Below are 12,330 nucleotides of genomic sequence, written 5' to 3' on the forward strand. Positions count from 1 at the left end.
AGAAACTCCAGCGGGTGCAGAATGCCGCAGCGAGACTCCTTATGGGGTCGTCGCTGCGAGATCACATTCATCCGGTACTATACCAGCTGCACTGGCTCCCGGTGGAGTACAGGATCAGGTTTAAGGTGCTGGTTTTAACCTTTAAAGCCCTATACGGCCTAGGACCCTCGTACCTACGGGACCGCCTCTCCTGGTATGCCCCACAGAGAAACCTACGGTCCGCAAATAAAAACATCCTGAAGGTCCCAGGCCTCAGAGAGGTTAGGCTGGCCTCAACTAGAGCCAGGGCTTTCTCGGCTGTGGCTCCAATCTGGTGGAACTCTCTGTCACAAGAGACTAGGGCCCTGCGGGACCTGACATCTTTCCGCAGAGCCTGTAAGGCAGAGCTGTTCCACCAGGCCTTTGGTTAGGGCGCAGCCTGACCCCCCTCCTCTGGCAATCTGTACAGAGTCTTGCTTAATGGTTGCCATCAATTTGATTTTAATTAATTTTTATAATGAAAGGTTTTTAGAATGTTGGATTATTTTGATTGTTGTTAGCCGCCCTGAGCCCAGCTTTGGCTGGGGAGGGCGGGGTATAAATAAAATTTATTATTATTATTTATTATTCTAATGAAACCTTTTTCTTCCCTCTTCTCCCTGCAGTCTGTTTGCCTTCTATGATGATAATGAGAATGTGAGAAATATGACATCACAGCCGGTGAGTGACGCTAGACTGCCTAATTGGGGGGACGGAGCCGGGGCAGCAGCATGTTGAAAGAAATGTACATTTTTGTTTACTTGGAAAGGAAGTTGGTACGGTCATACCTCAGGTTACAGACACTTCAGGTTGCATGTCTTCAGGTTGCGTACCGCACCGAACCCGGAAGTACCGGAACCAGTTACTACTTCTGGGTTTCGGCACTCGTGCATGCGCAGAAGCACTAAATCGCACTTTGCGCATGTGCAGAAGTGCCGAATCGCAACCCGCACATGCGCAGACGTGGCATTGCAAATGTTTTAAACTTGGATTTCCATTGGTATTTTTAAAGGCGCGCACACACACACAGTGGTACCTTGGTACTCAAACGGCTTGGCTCTCAAACAAATCAGCTCCCGAATGCTGCAAACCCAGAAGTTTACGAACGTTTTCCGGAAGCTGAGTGTCCGACGCAGCTTCCGATTTGAGTGCAGGAAGCTCCTGCAGCCAATCGGAAGCCGTGCCTTGGTTTTCGAACCATTTCAGGAGTCGAACGGACTCCCAGAACGGATTAAGTTCGAGAACCAAGGTACCACTGTATATATCTTAGAATTTTCCTGTCAGTTGCAAGTCCGCTCCTCATCAACCTAAAGGCCTAGGTTTTGAATGTACAGTGGTACCTCGGGTTACAGACGCTTCTGGTTACGGACTCCGCTAACCCAGAAATAGTACCTCGCGTTAAGAACTTTGTTTCAGGATGAGAACAGAAATCGTGCGGTGGTGGCAGTGGGAGGCCTCATTAGCTAAAGTGGTGCTTCAGGTTAAGAACAGTTTCAGGTTAAGAATGGACCTCCAGAACGAATTAAGTTCTTAACCTGAGGTACCACTGTAAATATTTCTAGGCTGGTTTTCTTCCATAAGACGTTCAAAATGGCTCCTGAAGGCTGGCGGGGGGGGGGGGGGGTGCCTCTGGTTTTGAAATATCAGAGGAAACTCGAAGCATTCCAGGCCTAGTTAAAACACGTCTGTAAGAACCAGGACCTCAAAATCCCGTGGAAAGGTACGTGTCTCTTGCGCGTTGCAATCTAAAGACACAACCAAGCGACATATTAACTGGTTAAAAAATCCCATGCAATTGGTTTTGTCTTCAGCTTCATGACAGGGCATTTTTTTTTTTATTCTTATTTTTGGAGCAGGAGTTTAAATGGTCTCGTTTCTCCTTTCTCTCAGGTCTACCTGCTGGATACCTTTGGCTTGAAGACCCTGGACGCTCGAGGCGACATCGTTTTTTACAAAATGCCAGGCGTCACCCACACAAACTGGCATTCCAACCTCACAGTTTATGACACTTGCATTGCCAAATGGTTGACGTAGCTGGCGGGGACTTGAGGAGAAGCTGGCAGAGGAGGAGAGTGTCCTAAACCGAGATGCGCTGTGGTACCTCATCTTGGCATTTCTTCCCAAACGAGAAGAAACCCCGCTTTTGTTACCTATAGCTTTTTTTGTTTTGTTTTTATTTTTAGGATGGTTGATATTTTCTTTCATAGTGGAAGAAACCTTTTTTTCCTGCAGGACCTTTTGGGGAAGGCTGGGAGCAGTTTGGGGGGATTCCAGGGGGCTGCAGGGCAAGAAATGATCGTGCCATTTTTTAATTTTTGGCAGCTCCGAGCTATGAAAACTGCAGGGAAAACCGCAAAAGGACAATTCAACAGGATCAAATACTTGAGAAGAATTGGGGGAGGGGGAGGGGGATTTAGGTGCTGAATTTAGCGAAGAGACTGAAAACAGGAAATGTATTACGTTTAAATGCAACAGATAATGTTCCTATTTCATATTTCCCGGTTCCAAACCTCTTGCAGAAATCTATGCCTTGTGGAAGCTAGCCATATTTCTCTTTGAAATTCTAATACTGAAAAGGTTGGATTTAGAAAATGCCTTTTCAATTGGACTTTTTAAAAAGACATCACATTCTTTCTGGCAAAAATCTGAATACTGTTTCTAAACTTCCAGAAAGGTGACAGAAACTAATTGTGGGGAAATTTCAATAAGCTAACATTATTTTGCAGAGATAAGCTGAGATTTCTGCTCAAATTTCTGCTTTGACATTTCGACAGAGAAGATGGGCCAGCTTGTAGTATTTTACCAAAAGCCCAGTTCCCTGGCATTTTCAAATTTTAACCATGTAGGTGTCACCACAAAATCATCTAATGGTTCAGGGTTGCCATTTTTCCAGTAATTTGCTTCAGTCTCTTTGTTTTCACCACAATGTTGGAAGGAGCTTCAGAGCTTAGTCCTCCAATCATAGATCAAAACAGATATTTTAAATTATTGACTAAATGGAAAGGCAATATGTATTTATTATAAATGTGTATATTTCCCCTCCTCCTTTAGAAGCACATTCTCAGAAACTCAGGTTAGCAACAAAAATCAACGTAGACAGACACTTCGTCGTTTGCTCTGTTGTCTATATTTTTAGAAAAATGATATGTGCTTAAACCACGCAGTGACAGCTGTTAAGAGGCAGCTGCTGGCTGATTTTGGGGGAGCATCTGCCAAAGTACCCTCATCTCTTGGAGGGAAAACTTCAGAGCTTCACCACTTACAGAAAGGGACCTGGTGCCCTTTCTGATGTTTGGGGACTACAACTTCCATCATCCCTGACTGCCGGCCATGCTGCTTGGGCTGATGGGAGTTGGAGTCCCCCAAGATGCGAAGGGCCACAGATTCCCCGCCCGCCTGCTACAGTATTAACTCTTACTATCACCAAGGTACAATAGGACATAACGCAATAGGACTCAGGTTTAACGCTGACTGTGGATCCAGGCTGTGTTTATGTGAAGCACATTCATTTCCTCAAATAATTACAGGCGCTGTCGTTTACCCCTCACAGAGTTACGATTCCCAGCAGCCCTTAACAAACTGCAGAAAAGAATGTGCCTCCAAGTGTATACTCAGCTGGAGTTTGAAAAAGGAAATGAAAAAGGAAATGAAGACAAGACAGGGTTCACTTTCAGCTGCGCTTGGTGAGGCTTGAGGGAGATAATTATTCTTGGAAACGTTTTACATGCTATGCGGAATGAGAAAATGGAATGCTAGACTGCTCCACTTCTAGCAGCGTGGAGAGGAGCTGTGTTTTTGAATGTTCCTCCACATAAAAGAAACACACAAATCCTTTATGTAGTAAACTGGTACGCTGGAGAGAAATGCTTAGCTTACTGCTTTACCTCTTGTCTTACCTGCCTGCATGCTACAGAAGGGGCTTTTTAGCAGGGGAACATCTAGAAATGTGATCCACACATGCCTGCAATCGGAAGTCACGCCACCCAGACTCCTTATCCCTCCCTTTCATTCAGTCTATGTTGATCAGCGGGCTCTTAATGTGTTTTGACGTTCTTCCTTTGATGAGGTGATGACCAGAGCTGTCTATATAGCCCAGCTAGCAAGCAAATGGGCAGTATTCAAATTTCATCATGCAAAGTTTGAGTTCGTTTGCACAGGCTGCCTGGATTTTTTTTAAAAAAAATATTATTTGCATAAATCAGCCGAAAGGCGCAAAACTTAGGGTTTTACTGTAACGTATGGCAAGCACGGTAGATTGTAGAGTTGAGGAAAATCCTCGCTACAGTGGTACCTTGGGTTACATACACTTCAGGTTACATATGCTTCAGGTTACAGACTCCACTAACCCAGAAATAGTACCTCGGGTTAAGAACTTTACCTCAGGATGAGAACAGAAATTATGCTCCAGCGGCGCAGCGGTAGGCCCCATTAGCTAAAGTGGTGCTTCAGGTTAAGAACAGTTTCAGGTTAAGAACGGACCTCCGGAATGAATTAAGTACTTAACCCGAGGTACCACTGTATTCCAAAGTAAAAGTGCAGGTAGTGGAGGTGATTAATATCTGAGGTGCCAGATTGCTGTGAGGTACTGAGGACTTCCTCCGATTTTCTTCCTTGGAGTAAATAGCATTTTCGGTTTGCTGTCCGAGCACCAGAAGAAGGCTACGTTTGCACTGAACTCCCATCTTTGCTTAAGGTGCAAAAAACTTTGTTTCAGTGGTGGCTGATTGACATTGGGACCGATAGGGCAGGAAGGAGGGAGGCCGGCAGTAGGTGGCGCCGGAGCCAATGGCAGGCAGAACCAACGAATTCTACTTTTGTCCCCATCCTCCTCCCTGCCGAGTCCTCTAGGGGGCAGCACTAAGCAGGTGGAAGCTGACAGGCAGCGCCACCCTCTGGTTGTAAATAAGAAGGCAGGCAGGTCTGGGCTGGCAGAGAACAGGCGGACAGTGGGGCAGACTGACAGTGGTGCTCTTGAGTGTGCCCCATTCCATTTTCCATATAAGTCAAGGGTAAGCAACCTAAGGCCCGGGGGCCAGATGCGGCCCAATCGCCATCTCAATCCAGCCTGCTGATGGTCTGGGAATCAGTGTCTTTTTACACAAGTAGAATGTGTCCTTTTATTTAAAATGCATCTCTGGGTTATTTGTGGGGCATAGGAATTCGTTCATTTCCCCCCCTCCAAAATATAGTCTGAGGGACGGTGGACCGGCCCATGGCTCAAAAAGGTTGCTGACCCCTGATATAAGCGAATGGATTCATTTCCTTCACCCGGGGGGGGGGGGGCAGAGAGTAAAGCATTGCATTTTGGGCCACGGTTGCTGAGCTAAAGCCTTGGCATTCGGTTGCAAACATTTGGCACTGCCTTCCCATGCAGCTGTCCAGTTTTAGCAAAGGTCTTAAGATCCTTCTGGCGCGAAGTGCCAAGGACTGGAGGTGCTAATAATAGAATAAGGATCTTTTAAAAAATACACGTTTGGTGTGTTTTTTTTGCAAAGCATGTTCTGTACTTTTCCACATGTGAACATAGCCCCAACGAAGTCACTTGGGTTTGTTTCAGATTGTACTTAGTTTCAGGATTCCACCTTCAGAAATGTTCATCATAATAATTATTATTATTTTGAGGCTCAAATAGTTAGAAAAATTGGTGGACACTTGTGTGTGAAATTAACAGAACTTGGGAGCGGGGGCTGTTTTGAGGAGTTCATAATTTACTAGCCACTAGTGTGGATGTTAGCAGCATTGTTACAATACTTCATAGTTCTGCAGAAACTTAAGATGTTATTTATATTTGTTTGCATTCTCACATACAATGTCTTGAAGGGTTGTTGTTGGGTTTTTTTTGTTTTTTTTTGCCATGTAGATAATATAGGATAAGGGATAAGGAAATGTTTTTTGCATGAATATTTATTTTTATCATATGGAAAGCTGAAGCAGTACACATTTTGGATCTGGCTTGAATTAGTAGAAGTAAGTGTCCCCCGGATTTCTGATGGCCAAGGCATGCTTTTAGTTGTTGTTGTTGTTGTTGTTGTTGTTAAAATTGGAAGTGCAGGTGCTGTTGTTACACCTGAAAACCTTTCCTTTGGAATGTGTACGAGTCAGAACAGAGAATCTCACCCCTTTAATTTCCACATGAGCTGCTGTCATCTAGGCCTACCTCCTGACAGTGGCGTAGCGTGGGTTGTCAGCACCCGGGGCAAGGCAAGTAATTTGCGCCCCCCCCCCTGCTGCACTGTCCCTCCCCCAGATAGTCCCTCGTTCTCTCTCTGCACCGCACCGCACGCCTGGCACCCTCCCCTCCACAGTGGGCGGTGACCCGGCAGCTCGGATCGGATTCGCACAGCCAGCACTGCAGTGAGAGAGAGTGAGTGAGCCAGGTAGGGGCAGAGAGCTGCGAGTGTGAGCGCCCCCCCCCCCCAGATGTTGTGGCCGGTGCGGCCAGCCCCCTGCACCCCCCACGCTACGCCACTGCCTCCTGATTTAAAAGTAAGACTTCTGGAACAGCGGCCATTGCCGCAACCTACATTTAAAGCACACAGCTTCCCGCAAAGAATCCTGGGAAATGTGGTTTGTTGAGGGTGCTGGGAATTGTAGCTTGGTGGGTGCCAATATTCTTTGCAGGGAAGTCATGTTTTTCAAATTTAGGGTGTGGTCCTCCTGCCTCGTGTCCCTTTAGAAGGGGTGGTTTGTCCAGTGATTGCCCAATCATGCCTGATGCAGAGACAGGGCCGAATGGTTTTATCCTATCTGCTTGCCTCCCATATCTGGATTTGGAGGAAAGAGGTGCTAGACCAGTTAATTGTTCAAGGAGTTTGGTGGGGGTTCACACAGGCTTGCTCCTAGGGTGGCGAGTTGTGGACTACCCTGAGTTGGATGGCGAGTCTGTGGCAAGGAGTTCCCTACACAACCGCCCATCCCACTTCCAGAAGGGTTGTGAGGGTGGGGTGATCTGGTTGTGTGGCAACGAGATCTGCTGGCTGCTCAGCATGAATCTGGTACTTGCTTGTGTCCTCAGCGTGGCATAAGTTACCTCTGAGGAGCTGCTGAAACCCTTTTCAAATTGGGGTTACGGCAATTTGGGGGCTGCTTTTGAAGAGGGTATGTACATTTCTAACCACAATCCACACACTACAGCCCTATTTTCCTCAATCTTTTGTCCAATGTGGGACTCAAACCCACAACCCTGAGATTCAGAGTCTCGTGCTCTACCGACTGAGCTATCCCAGCCTAGTTACAAGGGTGGGAATGACTCAGCTAATGAGTCCCATCAGCAAAAGCCATGTGCGTGAGCTTCGGCTTTTGTAACAGTGCTCCCCCTCTATTCACCCTCAAAATTGGCTTGGGGTGGCGGCAGCGGAGAGGTCAAATAAAACAGCACACAAGGGGAGGAGAAGCAGCGATTGCTCTAACTGGCCAAAATGCTTGCTGGGACACATCGATTTTAGTGCAACGTTGAGTTGGCATCTGTTTTGTCTCAGGACATTCAATTCCTCCCATTAAGTTCCTTGAGCCAGTGTGGTGTAGTGGTTAAGAGCGGTAGTCTCGTAATCTGGGGAACCGGGTTCGATTCCCCGCTCCTCCACATGCAGCTGTTGGGTGACCTTGGGCTAGTCACACTTCTCTGAAGTCTCTCAGCCCCACTCACCTCACAGAGTGTTTGTTGTGGGGGAGGAAGGGAAAGGGAGATTGTTAGCCGCTTTGAGACTCCTTCGGGTAGTGATAAAGCGGGATATCAAATCCAAACTCTTCTTCTTGAGAGGACATTTCTTTTCCCCTGCAGGGCCAGACTCAAGAGATGTGGGGGATGCAACTGTTTCAGGCTTGAACTGGAAACTCGCAGGTGGGAAGCGATTGGCTGCTTTCCCATCATGTCACCAAGGTCACAACATACACCTCACACCATTTTAACAACTTTAGGCTCTCCCAAAGAATTCCGGGGACTGTAGTTTGTCAAGGGTGCTGGGAACTGTAGCTCTGTGAGGGGTGAACTATAGTTCCCAGGATTCTTTGCGGGGAAGCCATGATGGTTAAAGGCGATAAAAAAAATGTGCTTTAGATGTACAGTGTGACAGGGATGTAAGAAATGGTTTTTCGTCGACTGCTCTCTGCAGCAAGAAAACATTAGGCGATAAAGGAACCAAAAAAGTCTATGAACATTTGCGTAGCATTTCTGAAGAATTAAAAAGCAGTTCAAAGTGAGAGCTGCTATTCAGTTGGTTGGCATGCCCAACCCTCATTTTAGCTGTGCTTTGGGCCTTATCTCACAACCGCCCTCTGTTTTTTTATGTTCTGCCTTTACCTTTTTACATGTCCCGTTGAACTTTTATGAGTATAATAAATTCCTCGGCCTGGAGTTCCCTTACTGCCCGCTGGGGCTGTTTACATATTTATGGTTTAAAAGAACCTTATTTATTGCTGGTAAGTTCTAAGCATGGCTTGTCTGATTGGGGGAGCGGCCAGAGTTCGTCTCCTCCCAAAAAAACCCCAACCCTGTGAGAAATTTTTCCTCTGCCTTAGGGTCAGGCACGGTTTTGTCGATGGGGTTACACATGGCCTTCTTATGTGGCCAAAGGAGGCTGGTTGCCTTCCCTGGCATCTAAAGTCTCTCTGTATTTATATGAATAAAAGCAATTTGTTCCCAAGAAGAAAATGTGCATTTCTGTGTGTTGTGTTCTGAGGAGTCATTTGAAAAGGGGAAAGAGGTGGGGGTGGGGGGAACATAAAAGCTGCTGTTATGAGAGAAAAAACACTGCTCCTTTTCCCTTATGGGGTACCCAAGAGCCCATATAGAGTCCTTTTGTAGGTTCTCTATCAGTAGGAGAAAATAGCCAATGCAATTCTGGGCTGCATCAATAGGAGTATAGCATCTAGATCAAGGGAAGTAATAGTGCCACTGTATTCTGCTCTGGTCAGACCTCACCTGGAGTACTGTGTCCAGTTCTGGGCACCACAGTTCAAGAAGGACACTGACAAACTGGAACGTGTCCAGAGGAGGGCAACCAAAATGGTCAAAGGCCTGGAAACGATGCCTTATGAGGAACGGCTAAGGGAGCTGGGCATGTTTAGCCTGGAGAAGAGGAGGTTAAGGGGTGATATGATAGCCATGTTCAAATATATAAAAGAATGTCACATAGAGGAGGGAGGGAGGTTGTTTTCTGCTGCTCCAGAGAAGCGGACACGGAGCTATGGATCCAAACTACAAGAAAGAAGATTCCACCTAAACATTAGGAAGAACTTCCTGACAGTAAGAGCTGTTCGACAGTGGAATTTGCTGCCAGGGAGTGTGGTGGAGTCTCCTTCTTTGGAGGTCTTTAAGCAGAGGCTTGACAACCATATGTCAGGAGTGCTCTGATGGTGTTTCCTGCTTGGCAGGGGGTTGGACTCGATGGCCCTTGTGGTCTCTTCCAACTCTATGATTCTAAATAACAGAGGCCAACCAGAAAATAATGAGAAGCAAAGCAGCTAGTAAGCCTGATCTTTATTAAAGCTGTTGCAACAGGGTGCTCCCCCACACACAGAAGAGAGGAGGAGGACCCAGAACAAAGGTGTGCAAGCCCTTATATAGACATTTTAAATTGCCTGCTCTGGAGTTCAACCACACCCAGAAACATCATACCTACATCACAGAAAAAGCGGTCTACAACAGAAATCTGAGTGCCTTGTTTATCTCCGGTCTGGCAAGTTACCTGATTGCATTATCTGGGTTTTGGCCACTCTTTTGTTATTTTAACTACTCAATTCCTGAATCTAGGTCACAGGTCACAGGCACACACCCTGTTCATATCTTGAATGTGCCCTTAAGACAGGATTTGTGAGGACAGGAGACAATGGGGAGGTTTCCGGCTTTGACCTTGCAGAGAAAGAATTGAGGTCAATTTGTTCAGGACCTTTTCCGTGGGGTTTCAGACATCTGGTTTATATATACAGTTATGAACATTTATATATATGACCTTAAAATTCTTATAACACTGCCTTTTTACCAAGTCGGATCGCTGCATCTAGATTAGTATTGTCTACACTGACTGGCAGCTGCAGCTCTCCAGTCACCTTCCCCCGCCCTCTGTGGAAATGCTGGGAATTGAAGGTTCGTGCAAAGCGATGGAATTTGCTTGGGCTTAAGCTAGGGCCCAGGGACGCGGGTGGCACTGTGGGTTAAACCACAGAGCCTAGGGCTTGCTGATCAGAAGGTCAGCGGTTTGAATCCCCTCAACGGGGTGAGCTCCTGTTGTTCAGTCCCTGCTCCTGCCAACCTAGCAGTTCGAAAGCACGTCAAAGGGCAAGTAGATAAATAGGTACCACTCCGGCGGGAAGGTAAACGGCGTTTCCGTGCGCTGCTCTGGTTTGCCAGAAGCGGCTTAGTCATGCTGGCCACATGACCCGGAAGCTGTACGCCGGCTCCCTTGGCCAGTAAAGCGAGATGAGCGCCGCAACCCCAGAAATGGTCACGACTGGACCTAATGCTCAGGGGTCCCTTTACTTTAAGCTATGGCCCACCTGTGGCCCTCCAGCAGAGGCAGGGCTACAACTCCCATCATCCTTCACAGCTGTTGCCAACCTGTTGCTCTCCAAATGCTTCCTACTCTCTTGGAGTCCACCAAGTTGCCTGCCGCCCTGGGGCACAGTGTCCCATCACCTGCGGGTTTTGTGCAGCAGATGTTGCTGAACTACAATTCCCATCATCCCTGGTTCTTGACCCTTCCGGCTGGGGCTGATGGGACTTGGAGTCCACCAACACTCAAAGAGTCTCCCCCCTCTCCATTGCCTGCACGTGGGGTGGGGTGGGGTGGGGAGGAGGGCTTGTATACCATCTCCACACACACCCTCCCGAAGCAGAAGGATGTTTGGGCCTGGCTGTGCTTCCCGATCAATAGTAAAGGTAAAGGGACCCCTGACCGTTAGGTCCAGTCATGGCCGACTCTGAGGTTGCAGCGCTCATCTCGCTTTACTGGCCGAGGGAGCCGGAGTACAGCTTCCGGGTCATGTGGCCAGCATGACTAAGCCGCTTCTGGCGAACCAGAGCAGCGCACGGAAACGCCGTTTACCTTCCCGCCGGAGCGGTACCTATTTATCTACTTGCACTTTGACATGCTTTTGAACTGCTAGGTTGGCAGGAGCAGGGACCGAGCAACGGGAGTTCACCCCGTCGCAGGGATTCAAACCACCGACCTTCTGATCGGCAAGTCCTAGGCTCTGTAGTTTAACCCACAGCACCACCCACGTCCCTCCCGATCAATACCTGTGCTTTAAAGTAATTGGGAGTAAACGGCACATAGAATCATAGAGTTGGAAGGGAGGATCACCTGGAATATTCAGCTGCCCCATACGGGGATTGAACTTGCAACCTTGACATGAGCACCACGCTCTAACCCATGGGTAGGCAAACTAAGGCCTGGCGGCCGGATCTGGCTCAATAGCCTTCTCAATCCTGCCCGTGGACGGTCCGGGAATCGGCGTGTTTTTTACATGAGTAGAATGTGTGCTTTTATTTAAAATGCACCTCTGGGTTATTTGTGGGGCATAGGAATTCGTTCATTCCCCCCCCCCATCTAGTCCGGCCCCCCACAAGGTCTGAGGGACAGTGGACCGGCCCCCTGCTGAAAAGGTTTGCTGACCCCTGCTCTAACCAACTGAGCTATCCAGGCTGGTGGGTGTCAGTAACTGGCCGGGTCCACTAGATGGTGGTCTAGGATCACCAACTGTCTTCACGTCTGTTGCACATTTTAAACTTCATTCTGGATTCCCACCTCTCCTAAAATCCCAAAAGGAAAAGAAGTGGTGTGGTTAAAAGCAACCCTTAGCTTAGGCTGGGAGTGTGGCTTCCTCTGCTTTTCTCAACCTGTTCTGGACGGCAACTCCCAATACGGCCGATTGGAGTTGTAGTCCACAGCATCCAGAGAACAGCAGGTTGGCGAAGCTGGGCCAGTGAGCTTTGTCGCAGAGTGGAGATTTGAACCTGGCTCTCCCTGGCCATCTGGGACGCGGGTGGCACTGTGGGTTAAACCACAGAGCCTAGGACTCGCCGATCAGAAGGTCGGCGGTTCGAATCCCCGTGATGAGGTGAGCTCCCGTTGCTCGGTCCCTGCTCCTGCCAACCTAGCAGTTTGAAAGCACACCAGTGCAAGTAGATAAATAGGTACCACTCCAGCGGGAAGGTAAACAGCATTTCCGTGTGCTGCTCTGGTTCACCAGAAGCAGCTTAGTCATGTTGGCCACATGGCCCGGAAGCTGTACGCCGGCTCCCTCGACCAGTAAAGCGAGATGAGCGCCGCAACCCCAGAGTTGGCCACAACTGGACCTAATGGTCAGGGGTCC

The 12,330-nt window shown here is 48.0% G+C and overlaps 1 protein-coding gene and 1 long non-coding RNA gene across 2 annotated transcripts in view; one reads left to right on the forward strand and one right to left on the reverse strand.

The window, feature by feature from the left end:
• PPT2 (palmitoyl-protein thioesterase 2) overlaps positions 1-4,188 on the forward strand; it is a 48,448-nt gene extending 44,260 nt beyond the window's left edge. The window contains exons 8-9 of the mRNA XM_083426860.1: positions 645-699; positions 1,909-4,188. Coding sequence (XP_083282986.1) covers positions 645-699; positions 1,909-2,052 — 199 coding nt within the window. The 3' untranslated portion in view covers positions 2,053-4,188. The remainder of the gene's footprint in view (positions 1-644; positions 700-1,908) is intronic.
• Positions 4,189-4,617: 429 nt separating this feature from the next.
• On the reverse strand, positions 4,618-7,522 carry LOC310671038. The gene is made up of 2 exons (XR_014507698.1): positions 6,491-7,522; positions 4,618-6,175 (listed from the first exon to the last, which is right to left on the reverse strand). It is a non-coding gene; the product is annotated as an uncharacterized lncRNA (long non-coding RNA).
• Positions 7,523-12,330: the final 4,808 nt, after the last annotated feature.

This window comes from Podarcis tiliguerta, assembly GCF_965153285.1.
Source record: "Podarcis tiliguerta genome assembly, chromosome: 2".
In the NCBI taxonomy this organism is placed as follows: domain Eukaryota; kingdom Metazoa; phylum Chordata; class Lepidosauria; order Squamata; family Lacertidae; genus Podarcis; species Podarcis tiliguerta.